Source organism: Nipponia nippon, unplaced genomic scaffold (genome assembly GCF_047370975.1).
Source record: "Nipponia nippon isolate SJK-2023a ecotype South Korea unplaced genomic scaffold, ASM4737097v1 scaffold_4, whole genome shotgun sequence".
Lineage (NCBI taxonomy): Eukaryota > Metazoa > Chordata > Aves > Pelecaniformes > Threskiornithidae > Nipponia > Nipponia nippon.
In genome coordinates this window covers 112,947,250-112,967,920 of record NW_028262358.1, presented here as the reverse complement: position 1 = coordinate 112,967,920, position 20,671 = coordinate 112,947,250, and the positions used below count along the sequence as shown (strand labels likewise).

General features: G+C 36.3%; 1 protein-coding gene across 1 annotated transcript in view; it reads left to right on the top strand.

Annotated features, from left to right (window-relative positions):
• Positions 1 to 20,671, top strand: part of NBAS (NBAS subunit of NRZ tethering complex) — a 186,011-nt gene that overhangs the window by 19,824 nt on the left and 145,516 nt on the right. Inside the window, exons 12-21 of the mRNA XM_009466291.2 lie at positions 3,289 to 3,417; positions 6,794 to 6,857; positions 8,296 to 8,489; positions 9,601 to 9,858; positions 10,650 to 10,775; positions 11,945 to 12,096; positions 12,977 to 13,111; positions 13,384 to 13,462; positions 14,207 to 14,311; positions 14,608 to 14,744. Of these exons, the coding sequence (XP_009464566.2) occupies positions 3,289 to 3,417; positions 6,794 to 6,857; positions 8,296 to 8,489; positions 9,601 to 9,858; positions 10,650 to 10,775; positions 11,945 to 12,096; positions 12,977 to 13,111; positions 13,384 to 13,462; positions 14,207 to 14,311; positions 14,608 to 14,744 (1,379 nt within the window). The remainder of the gene's footprint in view (positions 1 to 3,288; positions 3,418 to 6,793; positions 6,858 to 8,295; positions 8,490 to 9,600; positions 9,859 to 10,649; positions 10,776 to 11,944; positions 12,097 to 12,976; positions 13,112 to 13,383; positions 13,463 to 14,206; positions 14,312 to 14,607; positions 14,745 to 20,671) is intronic.

Genomic DNA, 20,671 nt, shown 5'->3' with positions numbered 1-20,671 from the left:
GTTATTTGTTAATGAATATAATCATAACATGTTAGGCGTGTTATATATTCCACAAGAAGAGAGTAGATTGTGACGATGTTTCTCAAGCATGCACCAGAGAAATAAGAGGAACTCCAAAACCCAGCCTTCTGCACTACCCCACTTCCACTAGAAAACAAACAAAAACCCCATCACATTACAACCCAAAACTTTCATACAATGTGGAGAAGAAAAAATGAGTGGCCTCAAACTAATCATTAATGGCTTAAATAGGGCAGACACAAAGACTTTTTTCACAGTCTGTTATGAGATACTATGGAAATATTGTGCTGAGCACCTTCAAAGGTTTATTATGGGTTAAACTTGGACACATGCAAACCTAATGAAACTGCTGATCAGAATCAACTTGTTCTTAAAAAATACTGGGTATGGGTCTTGTATTCTCTCTCATGAATGAGTGAGTGTTAAATCTTGAGTGTCATGCTGAGGTGTAGGTGTGTGTTTTCTGTATTTCTAAGGCTTTGCACACAGTGCTTGTGGCTTTCTTCTACATGCCTTAGGAGCTACCCATGCAGTACTGCACCACCTTCTCCTATCACTTGTCTACTAGTTTTGTGTAGCCTTTGTTTGATTCCTTTTTTTATCCCCCTTTCCCTCCTTGTAAAAAATTAGTTTTCCCTCCTTTTGCTTTACAAGGGAAAAGCAGTAAAAAATCTGTCTACCACCCTTGCTGTGTCCTCCTGAGGGGAAAAATGGCTGATCTGAAGTTATATGGACTTTGGAAATTACCTTAATAGATTTTTGGGATGTTTAGGTGACTGGTTAAAAGAAGAAATTGCATGCTTGATTGAAAGGGGAAAACAAATCTTTCTGAATCTCTCTCAAGGGTAGAATGGGGAGAAATTTTCTTTCCTTCACTGAAAATATAAAAGAGAAGGCTGAAGTAAGCTTTTTTTTTTTTACTGGAAGGCTAGTACTGAGTGTAGCTGTACTAAACTTCAACTTCATTGCACTTACCAGTGCTAAATTTACAAAGAAAAGCAGAGGTTGTTATTCATCCTTGAACGATTTCAGAGATTATGGTTTAAATATGTGAGGTATAGTTTATATTCTAAGTGGGAAATTGGCAACAGTGTTAAGGTATGACAGACACAGCAGCTGGAGGACTTGTGTATTAGATCTAGCTATATTGGGATTTGATTCTTAGTGTTGCTAACTTAAATGATACTTAGAAAATGTGAAGTGCCAGCCTGCTGAGGTTTTCCGTATCTTTCTGCAGTTCCCTTAAGTTGACAAACTGTTGACTGAGGCAGCATTGCCTGCTTTGCCAAAGGACTGATTAATCTCTATAGATAACAATGCTTGGGTGGTAAATTTGAATGTGTCAATGGCCACCCAACATCTAAATTTAACAGGAACAGAATTATTACTGACTACTGAGTAAATGTTTAAGCCTTGTTAAGACCTGTGATGTATACTACTGACCATTTATCTTAATGGGTTATATGTTTTGGCTATACGTTTCTAAGTCCTTTCACGGTCTTTTGTTCTTGGTCCTCTGTGCATGCAACTTGATTTGTAAAGCGAGAATTGCCATTAGTACTGTTCCTTGGCAAACTGTAGTAGAGATTGCAGTACTCTAGCTGCTTAAGAATATAATCAGAGAATACTTCAGAATTATTTATAGTAGAAAAAAAATCATAACCAGTTCAAAAAAACCTTAATAGTACTCTCCTTTTCAATTAAAAACACATTTTAAGCTTGGATTTAAGCAGTGCTCTCAATAGCTGCAAACCACTTTACAGCAATGAGCAGATCACATGATCATTGTTGTTTCTGTGGCATAGTTAGAACTTAAAACAGCCTATGAAATAAAATAAAAATAATAAAAACCCCAAACAAACAAACCCTAAAAGAATATTGTTATCTTCAAATGATAATTACCACTAATGTGCTGTAGAAACTCCATTAAAACTTTGTAATCGTATGGATGTCTAGTAACTTTTCTGTACTTCATTTATGTTGGGGTGTTTTCCAAGAGGGGAGGCGCTGGCTTAAAAATCGATTAGCTGCAGACTTGGACAGTTCTAATATTATTGTAGTATGAATCTTTACTAGGAAGTTTTTAAAAGTCAACTGCACTAACAAAATGGGATTTTACAAACAATATGAATTTTGGGAATCTATATCCTGCTGTCTTTCAGTGAAGACTAGACTCTGAGAACCTAATGATCTTTCTGAAAACATGGAAGTTGTGTTGGGGGCAGGGGAAATAAATATAAATTGTATTTTCAGAAATTGTTATGTGTTGCCAGTGGCACTAAGTTTGACTTTAAAATTTGAGTGTATATTTAGAGGCTCTTGTCTCATGGAAATAGTGTATAGATCAGTTGTAATTGTGTGGGAGTTCATGAATCCTTAAGGAAATATTCTGTTTGAAGTACATTTTGCCTCTTAGGATATCCAGAGCTGAAGGAAAACTTAATCCAGGAGAATTTTTGTAACCTTGATGAAGTTTACTTACAGTTGTTGAATTATTTCATCTGTATGGACTTAATCTGATGTTTGCTATATTACTGCTTAGTCTATTGTTACCCAAGAGATTCTTAAATTCAGATTCAGTGTCCTGAAATGAATAATGTGCTCCTCCAAGATCTCTTCACCTATGTATCTCTTGTATTCCCTCCCCCCCCCCCCCCCTTTTTTTTTTTTTCCAATTGTAATAATGCTCACCCAAATTTTCCTCCAGGGAGGAAGAGCTGTCCTAAGCTGTGTTTGGGTAACAGTCTTCTTTGGGTGGACCTGAAAGGCAGGACAGTAGAAAACTGAGGTTGCTGAATGTTTTCTCTGAACAGAAGATTTGAGAACAACCTGCAGTTTTTCCTCCAAGTAGCTCTGCATTGCTGTTTGTAGCCTTCTCCTAGGAATGCCACACTTTCACATTTTATTTGCTGTGTGACAATGTGATACAGAACTTCAGATTCCCAATGATTTATTAGTGTTATGGTAGTGTTCTTTGTACAGGTTGCTTTTACTCTTCCATGCCACAGCTGATATTTTACCTTTATTCTGACTTTTAGCATAGTGATGTGGGTGGTTGGTTGTGGTTTTTTTTTTTTTTTTTTTTTTAATTTAAAGCATGTTAAATTTTCTGGATGGAAGATTGTACAACTTTTTTCCTAAAATAAAAAAAGAAATAGTTTGGGCTTTTTTGGGAGGTCTTTTTGCTATGTCTTGATGTATGGGGGGATTTTTTTTTTTGCTTGTTTGGTTTTTTTTTTTTTACTTTGCTGACATAATGTTTGGCAGGATGGAGTTTTCAAGATGAATCTTTCTCCTGATGGAGCTCTTCTGGCAGCTATTCATTTCTCAGGAAAACTGACAATCTGGTCTATTCCATCTCTCAGACAACAAGGAGAATGGGACCAAACTGATCAGGTAAGAAGGATGTAGATGTTTAGAAATTTGCAGTATATATTTTAATCCTCTAGAGATATGTGTTCCTAGGAAATGAGAGAAGTTCAGGTAACTTTAGCTACGAACTGTTTTTCCAGTCAACTCCATATTTTTCAAGAGCCCTGTATTTACTGTTACAATAGTCTTCTGTGTTTTAACTATAACCCTTAAACTTTAAAACTTAAACTTTAAAAATTAAGAAAAAGAACTAGTTGTGTTGGAATTTTTCATGAGGCATTTTGGTGCCAAGTGGGTGACACTGGTAGAGGTGGACTGAAATGCTATTTTTAAAGTATAAGTGGAGGCCAACACAGGTAACTTTGAATGGTTGAAACGAAATTCTGCTGGATGTCTAATGTGCTTTTCTATTCCTCCCTCAAAATTTGCCTTACCTTCTGCCAGATAACACTCCAGAATAGTCTGTTCTTCAGATTGGTATTAGTAAGTCACATGCTTTCTACAGGAATTGTTTGCAGAACTGAATAGGGGAACTTAAGTTAGGAATTGCCCAGACACTGGCAAACTTTTACATGGCTAGTGTGAATTTGAATGCTGGGAATTGAAAAGTAATTAGTTTTCAAAGAAAATTCCAAATAACTAATAGGCTCTCTGGGTAAAAATAACATATTTTCCTCAGTAAAATAAAGTATCTGCATTTTGAAAAATGACAAATCTGAAATGATGCACAGTAGTATTCAAAGTATTCTGGTTTTGCTCCCATTAATTTCTTGACTAATAGGTATGGAAAGGCTTTTCACTTGAAGTACCATGTGTTGTGTTCTAAACTTACAAGACATGAACTCACATCATGTCCAAACAGGGTAACCAGTCAAAAGGGATCTTTGGTCACTAGACATAGATGGCACAAATTACTACCAATATTTCCTACACAGTATTGATCTCAGATGGTTTTATTGTACAGAAGTGTGTTTCTTATTAGAAAATTGTTGTAGAATGAAACATTTGCAGCTTAGTAGTAAGCAATTATGTTTAAGTGCACGTGCTGATTAATAAATTCACATTATCATGAAATATTTGCGGTTTCTGATTCTTATCTGTAATTTTGTTTGGCATGGTAAATCTTTGTACAGTGTATTGTTTCCTTTAGAAATTCCAGTACAAAAATATTTCCTCCAGTTTTTGTAGAATGTTTTAAATTCTTAAAGTTCATGTATTCATATGAAACACAGACAGCTTTCCCCCCCATTATATTGAATTTCTCCTCAGTCTATGCATTGCACAGTAGGCAGCACAAGGTCCACAACAAAACACTTCCTGACGTTACATATAGGCACAGGTTTCTATAATCAGGAAGAGGACAAAATGAAGGCAGACGTCTTCCTTTGGGTATCATAATGACAATGAGGTTAAATGAATGTTTTCCGGAAAAATTACAGAAAAAGGCTAAAAACTTTGACTATAGGAAAGACAAGTAGTAGTCGTAAATACCTGTAGAGATAATGGTATGTTGCTATCCTGAACACCACTGGTGTGCTGTTATCTTTTTTGTTCTGACTGCAAGACTTGGAAATGTGGCTGTGGTGTAGTGTAAGTTTTGGTTCTTACAGGTCAGCAGTCAGATCTGGTTAGGCTGTATTGACTGTGAAATTGTACAGGGTCTGGCAGGGATGGAGTTCGCTTTCTTCAGAGCAGCCCGTAGGATGCTAGGTTTTGGATTTGTGACCAAAACATTGTTGATGACACCTCAGTGTTTTCGCTATTGCTCAACAGTGCTTACACAGCTTCAAGGCCTCTGTTTCTCACTGTCCTCCCCCAGTGAATAGTTCGGGGGTGCACGACAACCTGGGAGGGGACACAGCCTGGACAGCTGACCCCAGGGATTTTCCATGCCATATAATGTCATGCTCAGCTATCAAAACGGAACAGGGGGAGGTTTTGGGTAGGTAGGCACGGCTCAGAGACTGGATGGGCATTGGCCTCCTTATGGGAGGTGGTGAATGATTGCCTTTGCATCACTTGTTTTTCTTTTTTATTTGGCTTTGCTTTGTCTATTAAACTACCTGTGTCTTGACGCATGATTGTTCTTGCTTTTGTTCTTCCTACACTCTTCCCTGTCCCACTAGGGAGGGGAATTAGCAAGTGGCTGTGTGGTGCCTAGCTGCCAGCTGGGGTCAAACTATCACAGAACTGTAGTTCCAAGCCTATTTAGGAAAATACTTTTAAAAAACAAGCAAAGAAAAAATCCAGCTCCAGTGCTTCCAAAAGTGTTGTGTGTGTATGTATGCATATCTATCTATATCTATCTCCGTATATATCTCTATATTTTTAACATATATTTCAGATTTTTGTGACAATACAGATTTTGCTTGATGTTTATAGTGGATTGTTTTATTTTTTGTTTGTTTTTAGCGATAATGAATATGTATTCTGAAGCAGTTTTAAGAACTTTGTCATCTAGTGAGGGTGATATAAAGGAGTATTACAGTACTTGACTGTTTTCAGAATGATTTTTAGAGGTGAAATTGGTGTCCAAGTATAATAGATATTTTCATAACGTATGTAATTCCTACTTAATTGTCACCCAAACATACTTTTTAAATTAAGTTAAAGTGGCCTCATGTTTACTTTTAATTAGTAGACTTCTCTCTTTCTACTAAAAAATTAAGCCTGAAAATCACCTTTTGCATGACCTGAAACTGCTTCAGTTGTCTGAGCTGTGTAATCTACCTGCAGCTAGGGGTAGGATTAGTGTCATCTATGTTAGTGTAGTTCCTGTGTATTGTAATGTTACCAAATAAAGTTTAAAAAAACAACACAGCAACCGCTTACTAATTCTAAATATTGCAGTGCATCATTAAATGATGCTGGTTCCCTTGCTGCACTAGTCTTGAAAGGGGCTTTACGTTTATGAAAATAACTAGAGTAAATATGTATAGCACTGTATTAGGCTGGTACTCAGGAGCACTACACAGAGCAAACAGGAGGACTATTTTGGAGATTCTTTTTTATATGCTTACGGTCCTATGTATAGACATGAAAAAGAAATACTTGGTGGGATTCTGAGTGCTGGAGAGCCTTTATTTCAGAAATCTGTTTAATGCTGACTAGGCCAGGTCTGATGGTATTCTTGTTTTCTAATACGGTGTTTTGGGAATCCAGCTGTCTATTTTGCTGTGTTTTGTTTTTTTTTTTTTTTTTAATTTAACTGTTTAGAGAAGATTACAATGTCACTACAGCAGCTGTATGGTTTATGTTCAGGAAAAGCGTGTATTTATGTGGGAGCATTTTCATTGAAAAACGAGTGGGTCAGCAATAGAGTAAATACACAGATTCTCTGTTTCAAAGACTTACTTGCATATAATCCTTTTTTTCTTCTTGCCCTATTTTTTTTTTTTAGCCAGGTTATGATGAGATCAACCCAGACTGGAGACTCTCTAGTGAAAAAAGGAAGAAAATAAAAGGTATGTGGTTCAGTTAGATCATTATTTTATACCGCTCTGTAGGTAAAAGTATTTACAGAAATATACAAAGATCTGAAATGGCTTAATTAAATATCAACTAGAATAGCTGCCAAAATTGTATGTATGATTTGAATTTGTAGCATGGCATAGCTAAATGAGTGTCACAATAGGGTGTGTTTTTTTTTTTTTTTTTTTTTTTAAATCCTCTCTTAGGAATTCTTTTCTAGCCATAACAAGAAATAAGAGGATATATCAGTTAGGAAATAAGAGGATATTTCAGACTTCATTTATTATTAATCATGCGATTATGACTCTGTGGAATGCTGAACATTCAGCAGATGTCTCAACTTATATAAGAAGCCACTGCCTCATAATTTCATAGGTAACACATTATGAGAGTCTACAGTCTAAAAAACTGAACTTACCTTTTCTTTCTATGAATGTCTAAAAAATATTGAAAGCTAACGTACTTTAAGGAGATTAGTTTAAAATTCTGAAGCAAAAGGGCTTTGTTTCCTCCAACTGGTTTTGCCTCATGTCAGTCTCTCTATTCTTTTCCCAAAATTCAGGCCACTGTGTGCAGCTGTTTGTTGCCTGGTTATTGCAGAGGTCAATAACTGTTCCATGATCCATTCACTACTGCTTGTATACATCTATATTATTAAAAAATCCCTGTTTCTTTGTACTATTTTTCTTGGTGATTCTGTCTTTGAGTTAATGCATCTGACCTTCATAGGTCCTGACTAAGCACTGAAGTGGCAGAAAAGTGATAAGCTGATCTGTTTCTCAGTGCTGTTTGGGGAAAGGTAGTTTTCATCAGAGAGGTGGGAAATGACAGGGTAGTGAAGAAATTGAGCTGACTCTCTGGTGAACATTTTGTCCCAACATCCAGTTACCATAATCAAAATAATCTTAGAAATGACATAGCTTCCATCTTCAGTTGCGGTGACTTTTTTTTTTGTTTAATATTAACAACCTCATCTTGTAGGCTATTTCAGAAGCCTTGTTCATGGTTGTTACTTGTCCTCAAAAGCAGTGTAACCTTTTCTGATTTTCATCAGTATTATGTTTGTAGTCATGGAGACTTGCTTAAGGATGGCCTGGGAGGTACTGAAGCAGATCTTTTATCAAATACTTAAAATTTGTCATGTTATGTGAAAATAAATCTACTTACTATGAATTCTTTTACCAAATAATATTAAAAAAATACATCCAAAATTAAGTGTTTTGTCCCTTAACAGCTTTAGTTAATGCAGAACTGATTTAGTAAAATATAATTGATCTAAAATACAAACTTAGTGAACCAAGGATGCATATACAATAATAAATGTTGAATTGGGCCATCAGATGAAATCTCTTAATTGAAGTCACTTCTGTTCTTATCTGGTGTTTAAAGTTATCTTTCTTCGTATGACACTTTCTTATTTGTTTATTTTAGATAAAGAATCCTATTACCCATTGATAGATGTAAATTGGTGGGCAGATAATTCCGTCATCCTGGCTCGCTGCTCTGGTGCATTGACAGTGTCATCAGTCAAGACGTTAAGAAACTTGCTGGGAAAGTCATGTGAATGGTTTGAGAGTTCTCCTCAGGTCACTTCAGCTCATGATGGAGGATTTCTAAGTCTGGAGGTGAGGAATGTGCACAGGCAGATATCTTTTTGGAATGCAGTAGAAACAGTTTGCTTTTCTATATGTAATCCTAAGGGTGTTATGTGTGCATGTGGTATGGTTTAAAAAAAATATAAATTACTATTACTAATAGGAAAAGTGATTCTATTTCCTTATCTTTAGGTAGGTATTGCAGGGAAATTCTGAACTTGCTGCAATTCAACTGTCTTAATAAAAACTTAATTGTCAGGTAACTTCTAGAGAGTAGATGCAAAACTCCTAGCAGGCTGAGTCTTAATGCGAGGAATGTTGCTGCTGTAAACAGTTTGCGTCGACAGTTTTCACTGCTTTGTATGGTAGTGCATTTGAAGAATACTGCAGGCATCCCTCTCCCATTTTGAAACAGATGCTTCTTACAGAGGGAGTATGTTTAAAAGAAATAAGGAACGCATTTAAATTAAGACCAAGCCATGTAAGAGATCTATTTTTGTCCATCTTTAGTAGGATTCCAGGAAGGAGTAGAACATATTTTTGATTAAGAAGTTAACCAGGTATTTTCTTTGAAATGAAGAAAATGATTATTTCCTAAGGCTTACATTGAAATATGTCTTAAATATCTTAAACAAAAGTTTAAAATAATATTTATCAGAATATCTCAATACATACCAAAGCTTGCATGTATGTTTTTGGAATGATTTGTATTATTCTGGAAATCACATCTAGCCACTGACCAGCATACAGAAAACCTTGCTTTGGATAGCTAAGAGTTGAAAATATTGCTGTACACTGCAGTAAGCTATATAACAGTGTACTAAGATGTCTCCATAGTTCTGTGTTGTCCAGGGTGGTGTAGGACATTTAGTGTAATAGTGAGTTACTATTAAGAAGCCTTCGCCCTTGTTTCAGTAGGTAAGGAATGAAGCCTTAGATCTAGGAGACAGACACAGTCAGGGTTTCTGGAATATATTAAGCAAGCAGAGAAATAAAGCGTTTAAAAGATAAGAGGAGGAAGGATGCTGATTCTGAAGTTTGAAGTAGTGGAAGTGGACATGCACTCAATTCTTGCCAAACTAGTTGAGATGTAGTAGATGGGCACTTCATATTCTACCCTTAAGAATTGTTTTCTGTGCAGTGTGAGATAAAACTTCTTCCAAAAAGATTACGCTTGGAGAGCAGGCCTGGTGATGAAGATGAGGGAGAGGATGACTCTGACTCAGATGATGAAACTTCTGCGAAGGACAGATACTTCAGCTACCTAAAGCAAGGCCTGTACTTTGTGACAGAAATGGAACGATTTGCTCCTCCACGGAAACGTCCACGTACTATTACAAAGAATTTCCGCCTTGTCAGTTTGAGATCCACGACTCCAGAGGAACTGTACCAGAGAAAAGTAAGTATAGAAGGAAAGGTCATATCTCTCATAATCAGTTTTATTTAAAAAGAATTTTCTATTTTTCTTTTAATTCCTGCTATATTAACAGAAGGATTTAGGCACATATTTCTAAGGGTCTCTTAGTTGACAGTGTACTGTGTTACCTAAGCGGAGGGATCATTGTTTAAAACTAGCATTATAATAATTCAAATGAGATAATGTTTACAGGTCACTGAGGAGACACTGTGCATCGTTAGCTTGGCCAGACTTGGAAATGTACTCATGTGAGTGTTTACAAATAATGAAAGACCTGGCAAATGTATTGAATGAAATCAGTTGAGCTTGTTATTGGCCAGGGAATGGGTTAACTTATACTCTGATGTGAATGTAGTTTACTTGCATGTTTTTTCAGGCATACATAGAAATTAGGCCTGTGATTCACTCTTACTGAAGAACAGATACTTCTTCATTTTTATGACTACTCTAGGCAGTACTTTGTCTTGGCCATTTCAATTGTTCTGATGGTAAACCAGCCCACTCTATAGCTGTTAGAGTTTCCAGGGAGTGCTGATGTCATACTGATTACCTAAATAACTTCTTCCTTTTTCTTGAGGAAAAATCTCTGATTTTTCTAGAGATGTCCATCAGATCTCAGTCTTACTCATCTGTATCTTGAGCCATTTTCTTTCCTACCTGCTTAGGCATACCCACAGTAATTATCCCTCTACCTGTTTCAACACACAGAATTAATAATTGATTGTTTAATATGGAAATCAGATGACTTTTATTTTCATGTGTTTGCTTTTTAGATTGATAATGAAGAATATGGGGAAGCTTTGTCTTTGGCGCAAGCATATGGTCTTGATTCTGATCTTGTGTATCAAAGACAGTGGAGGAAGTCAGCTGTTAACGTTGCTTCAATTCAAGACTACTTGGTGGGTTTGGTTTTTGTGACTTTTAGGCTTTCTTATCAGAATGGCTACATTATCTTTACAGAAATTGAATTGCTCAATCGTGTTCTAATTTATACAACATAAATTGGTGGCAATTTGGAGAGCTGTCCTGCAAATTCCATTTCCTGTCATGTGGAAGAGAGTGACCTTGTTAATTTAACTGAAGGTCTGATCCGGAGACCTTGGAAGTTAATGGAAATCTTTCCTTTCAAGTATCTTCTAATTTCTGTTAATATGAACTTGCTTTCTCTGGTGTAATCTTTCCCCCACGTGCAGCTGTAGATTGTTGCCTGGCAAATTAATAATAATAATAATAATTGGAAATAAAAAGCATTTAAATAACTTCCACGTATTTTAGAAAATCAAATGGAAAGGTGAAGTTGGTATCAGTAGCTATACAGCAAAGTTTGAATAACAAAATTTACAGTGTACTCTGCTATGTGTAACTGGAGCTTTTCAGTAGAATCTATTGTGGGTTTCTTTTGGCTTGGAAGAAAGAATTCAAACTCAGCAGACAAGTGTTGTCAAAGATGCACAACCTAATGGTGCTATAGGGTAAAGTCTTCCAAGAGATCGAGAGAAATATAATCTAATTTTTGTTTTTTCAAGTCAGATATTAATTGAATGTCAAAGTAGGATTTTTGCAAGTAGCCATTCTCCATGTGCTTTGTAATGTAAACTGAAGATTAGCAGATAAGGCCAATAATATTTTGTGACCCTGGTGTGTCCTTCCTGTCACAGAATCCCAATGGCATGTGAAGAGGTCGACACCAAAAATTACTCTAGTGCTATTGTGGGATACACTCAGTTTATAACAACTGCATTTTAGCCCCAAACCATCACATATTATTTAGTGTAAGGAGGAATTATACTAATTAGGGAATACAAATAATAACTTCTGTTCTAGTTGTTGTAAAAGTTCTGCTAAATCATTTGGCATTTCTGTGCCCTTTTCTGCCACATACACTCTGAGGGCATTATGTATTTTAGCATTCTCACCTCTTTTTTTTGTTGGTTCACATTGTCAGTCATGAGGTTAAGTTGACATTTTCTTAAGTGGAAGAAACATGTTAGAAGATTTTAACATCTCCAGTTTCATTGCTTTAAATTGAAGCATATAACATTGTGTTTATGTTCTTGTTCCTGGACAGAGCAAAATTAAGAAGCGTGCATGGGTTCTTCATGAGTGCTTGGAAAGAGTTCCAGAGAATGTGGATGCTGCTAAGAAGCTGCTTCAGTATGGCTTGAAAGGCACAGACTTGGAGGCTCTTGTGGCCATAGGAAAAGGAGAAGATGGTGGCAGGTTTGCGAAGAGTGGTTTTTTTTTGTTTTGTTTTTCTTTTTAAAGAATGGTGTATGAAGTCTTTTCTAATAATTTGGTAATTTTTTTTTTTTATCAACCACTAATGAAAATGTTAAGATGTTTTTGCAGGACATAAAGAAAGGTAATGCTTTGAATCAAACTATTCTAAAGATGTCCACAAGGTACCTATTCGCATTTTACCTTTTACAAAAGTAAAATCACTGTTTATTTTGTACTGAATTTTCCCTCTTCTCTGGATGCCCTTTATTTTTTTCATTATAGAGAACTTCTGATGTCACTATTTTTCGATGAGAACCTGTTTCTGTTGCGTCTTCTGGAAGCTGCAACTACCCCTATAGATGTATTTTGTTGTATGTCTTAATTGTTGTAATGATTTTCTGTTGTTCAAGTAGGGAGGGGAGCAAAGCAAAACACAGTGGATCAGTGGGGAAATACATGCAGTGACAATTCTCTTCAGTATTCAGTTCCTGGTGGTAGAAATAGAAGAGGCTGTTCTTTCTTCGTGCAGTCATCTATTACCATTGTATGCTGTAGAACTGCTGTCAATCCCAGTGCTACCTGTGGAATTTAGGAACTTTTATCAACCGTCATAGCTGTGTGGTTGGTGGTTTGGTTTTTTTGGTTTGTTTTAGGGAGGGGGTGGAAACAAGAGACGATGCCTCTTGTTGGCTTGTGATGAATGCCTGCTGCTTTACAACAGCAAAACTCAGCATTATCATTTTCTATACAAGTTTAGATTTTTAGTCAAGATATTAACGGAAAGCTGTGTTAATGTGCTTACTCAAAAATTAGTTCGTCATATCTTTTTGTTGTTATTTTTTTTATCAATGTTGATTACATTGTTGGTTTTGTCTTCCAGATTTATCTTACCGGGGGAGGTGGACATTGAAATTCCCTATGAAGACTTTTTGTCACCAGATGAAGAAATGGATGCTAGAAAGGAAAAAGAGGCCAAGAAGCATCAAGAACTGCTATTATCAGTAAACTTCTCAAAGTAAATGAAATGTTAGGCCATGTTTTATTCAGAGTTATACGTTTATTATAACTACACAATTGCAAGAATGTAATTACTCTTGTGTATGTTATTCCTAATAGGAAAATGGTTTAAATTTTAATTGCCATTATATTGTGTCGAAGTTTTCGGTTTACTCTAATTCCTTGATATATTCCAATGCACAAAGTCATTAAAATGTGTAAAAGTTGTCTTCATATGCACATGATGTACAGTATCAATTGCAAGCATGAAAATTCCTGTTTTGAACATAGGCTGACACTGGAACAAAAAGAACTCTGCCGTAGCAGGCTGAAGCTGTTAACTTATCTTGATCGCCTTGAAACCTATGAGGTGAGGACACTTGGTAACTGTCTACAGTTATTTTGAGTTCTTATTCCATAGGTATTCCTGTAACTTTTTCATCACATTGTCATATCTTTTTTGTTATATATTGTAGTATTAATGTTTATAGTCTTCTTGAAATGCTACAGTCTCTCATTTGAGAAAAGTAAGCTGTTTTCTGTTCAAGCTGTCTTGTTTCTCCTGCTTCGCTGTTGCAAATGGCTGGCTTGTAGTGTTGAGTGGTATAGTTGGGCAGAAGCCTGTTTTGAACATACTGTGTCTGCAGGCAGTTAAGTTATGCAGCAATATGGGATGTGGAGTTGGTGCGGGATTACTATTATTTCCCTCTGTTAGTCTAATTAGCAAGTTCTGTTCAGATTCTCTAACAAATGTTTTTCTTCCATGAGCTTACTGAAGTGAAAGTTTTTGGAATGTCAAACTGTATTTTGCTTAGTTTTTTAACTTTAACTTTACAGTTGGCACTAGTCACATAATGACTTTTACCACATCTCTTTGTAACTAAACTTGTCTAAACCCTAATTAAAATAAGGCAGAGAATTGTCTTAGCTTATCAATCAAAGATGTATCTGTTTTTTTCCTACTGAAACAAATGAAAAACAGCAGCGTGCTTTTCCACATATATCTCATGCTTATTCCTCCTAAGATAAAAAACGTGTAGGCTTTTTGATGCTTTCGTAAATGTTGCATAAAAACGAATATTTTATAAGTTTTTGTTTGCTTGTTTGTTTTAAGGAAATCCTTGGAGGGCCTCATGCAGCTGAACAGCACTATGATGGTGAATTCTTTAAGAAGTTCAGAAATCAGAATATTGTACTTTCAGCAAGAACTTATGCTCGGGTATTAATATTTATTTTGCTAGAATGTAATTTTGTTTTGGTATTGCTGTTTTCACTAAAGTGCATTTTTTTCCCCCCTTTGAACTTGGTTCAATCTCAATGGGAATTTAAGAGGTGGGGGGTGTATTTGTTTGATTTCAAATAAATAAATGCAGTGACACTGAGCTAATTTTCTTTATTGCTAAAGAAAATTTTAAAATTAAATGTTTGTTGCATGACCTAAGCTTACATTTCGTGCTCATTTTCAGTCTAAATCAGTCTTAAGCTAGTTCTTCAACTTAATGTTTTGTTCTTTAGGAAAGCAATGTCAGAGCCCTGGAAATTTTGTTCACTTTCCATGGATCAGCTTTACTTCCACACAGACAGGCAATTCTCTCCAATTTTCCAGAGACTACTTCACCACATGAATATGCTTTCTTGTTGCCTGAAGCTTGGTAAGGATGCATCAATGGATATTAACTAAAAAAAAAAAGCTTTTTGGTCTCTTTTGGTTATTATCAGGAAGCTAGGGACTTTAAATGTTCTTGCCTCCATTACACATAAGAGGAAGCATGGCCTTTTCTGACCTGAAACTGCCCAGATTTTCACAGGTGTAAGTAAAAGTCTGTAATTGGTTTGTAATAACAGCCAGCATTAGCAAATTAATGACACAAGTGTTTAGCTCCCTAGAAGCAATTATGTTTTTCTGAATTTGTTTTGAAATGTAATTTAACACTTAAGCAGTCAGTAACTTCAAAATCATTAATCTTCTTGTTGCTGATTCTTAAGCAGCTTGCTAAGGTAAAATTGTGAAAAGCTTTTAAATCCAGACTTTCTTACTCTTTCGTTTCAGCATAAAATATTAGTTTACTGCCAGTTTCATGTATATTTTCATAAGTCTTCCTTGAACATCATAATAATGTTTTGTGTATTAATGAAAAGAATTTTTTGCTTCTAGAATGTTTCTTTCAAACACTTCAATTATGAAATTAGTTTTGAAGCATATTATTCGGTGCCCATAAAGAATTGGGGGAGATTTCATTATTTAATATTTTACAATAGGATTTTGAAGCCTTATTTCAGAGGGATAGTTTTTGGAGTAGCTAATAGAAATTTTTTTTTTTTTTTTTTAGTCTTCCAGCATTATAGTGAAGTTTTTCACTTCAAAGTTTTAGCAGTCCTATTTGGATAATTCTCCATGTACAAGAAGTTTTTTTTAATTCATCAAGTTCTTCTCCTGACATTTTTCCTAGCTTATGATACTTATCACTTTTGTCCTTTCTAAGCAGAAGTTAGTCTTTATTTCATGATATCTAATATTTACCAGTGCCCTTTTTATTGTGTTGGTAGTATTAGGAACACATTTGGTTATTTAGTTATGGTGTGAAAACACTTGTTTTATCCTTTTCTTTAAGGTAACAGTTAGGACCATGAAGAGAAATTATTGCAGAGTTTATAAAATTGGTAAAATATATTCCCATTTTTCTCTTTTGTTTTGACAAGATTTATAATGTGAGAGGGAGAGAAGAAGGGTCTTCTTAAACGTGGTTATGATATTTTGTTGGTGTTCATAAACTGGTTCCCCTTCTTTCTGAAGGGTTGTTTGTTCTTGTTGGGTTTGTTTTTTTTTTTTTATTTTTATTTTGTTGTTGTGGTTGGTTGGTTTGTTTAAGAAACTGACTTACGTGCCAAGAGGCAAAATGACTGTTAAAATAAAACATTTCACCCGTGATCTAGTAGTAAAGTTGTACAGATATGGGTTAAGAACTTAGTTTTGTCTGCTTTTAAGAAATGGAAGTATATAGTTTGAATCTTTATTCCCATGGCAGACAGAACTTTCCAGTGCTTGAATCAGGTATGTGCTGTTCACACTTTTTTTTTTTTTTCAGGTTGCAGAACAGATAATACTGTATGTCTTTGAAATGTTTGTCTTCAGACAACTACAAAATGGGGATGAGAGCAAATCCCATATATTTATAAAAATATACTGTATATTTGATCTCACCTCTTTCTAAAACTTTTCCCTGTTACAAAACTGATTACTCATAGTATTGTTAAATACACTCCTTAAAACTCTATTTTATTAATGTAATATAATTAAATATGTATTGTTGGAAATACCTATTAGTGAAAATAATATACTAATGAAATAGATGTAAGTTATACAAAGTAACATTTTCTTATTGATTTATGAAGGTTTTTTTTTTTAATGAGATGAGTCTCCCCCCGCCCCCCCCCCCCGCCTAAATACCTTCAGCTTCTGGCAATTCTTGTTTCATGTGAATCAAAATGAATCCATGTGAATCAAAGAGAACTGAAGTTCTTGGTCATTTTAAGTGAGTTTATTGGGCCATTTAGTTCTAGCATTTATTTTTTAAATGGGTTATTAATATGAATAGAATTACTGGTATTTTGTAGATACGTAGTAGTTGTTGTGAAATCCAGTTTAAATGAATGTGCTATCTAGTTTACTTCTCTATAGAACACAGTATGTGGACAAAATTTGCCTTAAATGATTGAACAAGGTTATGATATAAACTTAATCGAACTATTTCATTCCCACATAATATTAAAAAATTGCAAGTACTTACTGTAATTAATAAACTTCAGAACAAAAGGAAAACATTGCAAAAATATAAACCCCAATGTTTTAATTCGTAGAAAAAATGTAGCAGTACGGCCTGGTGTCTCTTCAGCTTATGCAGCCTGTAATTACAGTGGTCTTGGGATAAGGGGTGAGAAAGATTCAGTCTGTCCTCATGAACTTTGACTCTAGACAAATCTTATAAAGGATTCTGAGCCAGGAAATGGCTTAGTCTGGTTCTCCTTTTTAAATTTCACACTGTTGCAGTTATGAAATAGGGTGTGTGCTGGATATCAGAAAGATTTTCTACTTTCAACTGCAAAAAAGGCAGATCTCTCTTGTGATTTCTTTTAGCTCATTGTTTTTTCTGAAAATTCAAGGCCATAATTGTCTGTACTGAGAGATTCCGATAGGGTAATTGGTTGCTGTGGTGCATGTGATGAGGCCACTAACATGGACCAACTGCATGATAGTGCCCGTGTTAAGAGTGCAGCCTGCCCTGGTGGCCTTGCTTAAAGAACTCTTTGTTCATGCCTTGCTGATGCCTTTGCTGCTTGGCCTCCTGCAGCTCCGATCTCTTGCTGAGCAGTGTGCAGCTCTGGAGGCAGAAAAGATTTTGGTGGAGGTGAAAAATACTGTAGTTTGTCTTCTAGGTCTTCATCTGTGGCCCTGTGTGTGTGTAGGATGAAGCACTGCTGGGAATTGTCCATATTGTGTCTGTGTATATGGAGCACTTTAAATGATAAGAGGGTTGGTTCCCAGCTGGAGCTCTCTGAGGTGACACGTATCCTTGTGGGAGTTCACCACATTGCTCTCTGTTCTGTTAGTTAGTTCCTCCATCCATAGGGGAATCTGGCTGATGAAAAACTTGAGATTGTATAGCAGGTACTGCCTTGTTTATGCATGGAATGGGTGAGGTGGGACAAATAGGCACCTCTAGCTATTGCCAAGGCAAAAGTATTGAAACACAATTGCTTGCTGTACACCACCACCACCACCATGAATGCATATAGAAGTGCTATATCTGAAGAATTTCATTAGCTCTAAGAAATGTTTTTGTAAAGGTTGCATTATAACTGCCATTTCCTGCTGTCTGGAGCCTCCAGTTCAGCTGCAGATAGTAAATTCTGAGTACCTGGTGAAAGAAATGCTTGTTTTGCTAGTGCATTCTATAGGCATAATGCAGTTGTTTTTCTTGTTACTGGCACATGTCATTTACATTAGGATGACATTTAGAGACTGGTGTCACAAAAATTTTAAGGTCTTACCAGTCAAGGAAGAGTTGGCATAACAAATACGTGAAAAAAGGCAGAAGAATTTTTTTTTTTTTCTGTCTACTGGGCCAGGTTGTTAGGAAATAGATACATATTTTTTTCCTCTATCTGCTTGTAAAAAGTCTCAAGTGGTAGATGTCCTTTTGTTTCTTGTTTTTGGCACGTTTTGTAGCTTAGCATCTTTAGGGCTTGCTCTCAAAACTGTTCAGGAGGAGGTTTGTAATGTCAGAGCAGAGGATTTATGTATTCATGAGACTCTTGAAAAGACCTGCAAGTTATATAAGCCCAACAGCTCCCGGAGTTGAGAAGGAATCTGAAAATACTAAGATGCATTGGTGGCTCTACATGCCTGTCGGCTTCAAATTGGTATTGTGATAGACTGACATTACTCAGTAATGTGTTTTTGCAGAATTGTGATTGTAATGTTTTCCTACTTCTTTTTGTATTATTTCTCAGCTTCTGTTATGATGATGACTCCTGAATATCTGCTGTCTCTTAGTCATTGGGATTCATGCTCCTTCTCAAAGATCCATCAGATGCACAGACTTCATCTGTTAAGACAACTAGAGTGAAGGTGGTAAAAGTTTAGCTATTCAAAGGAGATGATAGCTCTTTCTAATCTCTATTTTAATAGCTACAGCTAGCGTTCTTAGTCTATAGTTAAGACTGTTGCCCTCAGGTTTTTAAAGGTGATCTCAGAGGAGAATAATGGCTTACCACCATTATAAATACATAACCAGAGTCTTTTTCCTTTTCTTTTAATTTTCTTATCCTTTTTACTACATTTAACTGCTATGTTGCAACATTACAGCTCACATTTTAAACTCACAGAAGTTGGGAAATTCAAATGTATGGTTCCCTCAACAGCCGTAAGTCTGCTATATTGCATATTACACTAGCAGTAAAAATCTTCCCTCTAAGATAGCAACTTTTTATATGTTTCTGCTTTTTTACTCCTTACCTTTCTCAAATACTGGTTTTCAGTCATGGCTTAAAGTGAATTTTTACTGGAGAGTTGTGGATGAACTCCATTTGCCTGATGAACTGGGGTGAGAGTGGAAATATCTTCTAAAAACTTAGCGAAGCTTTTAAAACCTGAAAATTGCCACATAGTAGACTCATCTGCAAGTAGATAAATACTACACAATTAAACTAAGAGGTTCATAAGCAGTTAACTTTGCCTTTTCATAATGATACCTTCTCCTGAACTAGACTTTTAGTTATTGCCTGTGGCACTGCAGTTTCGAAAAAGCTCTTACAGCTTCATCTCTTCTCTTCTTAGTGTATGTATGTAAATAGGTTTGATGACTGAACGTCTGCAGAACTGTCTAATATATAGTCCTCATTTTTTCGTATCAGTTTTTCTTCTTCTCTTCTGAAGCTGAGCTGCTTTTGTTTTCAGTGTAGGTCAGAAGTGTTCATGTTAAAAGAATTAATCCTATGGTCAGTTCTTTTTGTTTGTTTAAATTCATTTGTATAGTGCACAGTGAAATAAATAAAAAGGGCATAAGTTTTGTATGCTCTTCCTTTCTTTTGCACTAAGGGAAAGAAGAAAAACAGTTTAGAGGTAGAGGGATCAACGTAGTTAATATTATTTCAAGGATGTGTTTGGAAAAAAATAATTAAAAATCTCAGATCTTACCTTCCGCTATGAAACAGAAAAAATAACTCTTGAGGGAAAGATTAACTTCTCATGATGGCACCTGTGTTTCTGTATGGATTGACTTCTGGTAGGAGCAGGGAAGGTTCTTGTGGTCCATGTAAAAGTTAAAGTAGTGGTTTGGAGGAAGAGAAGCCCTTCTGCAGACTGGCCTATGTGGGGATCTGGGAAAGCAGCAGGAGCTGCTCACTGCTGCAGAAAGTGAGCTGGCAAAAGTACTGTAGGTATTAGTTGTGAGGAGTTTTTGAAGAGGAAAATGAGAACTTGAAGCTATGAGGGAGCCGTGGAGAACATGAGCTGTCACCAAGGTAGGAAGGAAGTTTCACAGGAGCTGTTATGCTGGAGCTGAGCTGCTGTTCAGAGGGACCTAGACTGACTGGAGGAGTGGGCCAGCGAGAGCCTTGGGGAGTTCAAGAAGGATAAATGCAAAGTCAGGTTCCTATAACTGAAGAAACTCTTGCACCAATAAAGGCTGGAGGCTGGCTGGGAAGCAGCTTTGCTGGAAAGGACCTGGGGGTCCTGGTGGGCACAAGCAGTACATGACCCAACAGGGAAGGCCAGCAGCATCCTGTCCTGCATGAACAGAAGCACAGCCAGGAGACTGAGCAATCAGACTACTGCACTCCTTCAACTGCATCTGGAATACGGGGCCCCCAGTACAGGAAAGACATCAATAAAGTGGAGCGAGCTCAGCAGAGGGCCAACAAGGTGACTGAGGACTGGAGCATGTGAAGGCTGAGGGAGCTGGGTGTGTTCAGCCTGGAGAAGGTTTCAGGCAGGCCAGTAGCAGCCTTTGCATACCTTCCTATAGCATGTGAGCTGGACTATGCTTGTGCTATTTATCCACAGAGCATTAACAGGATT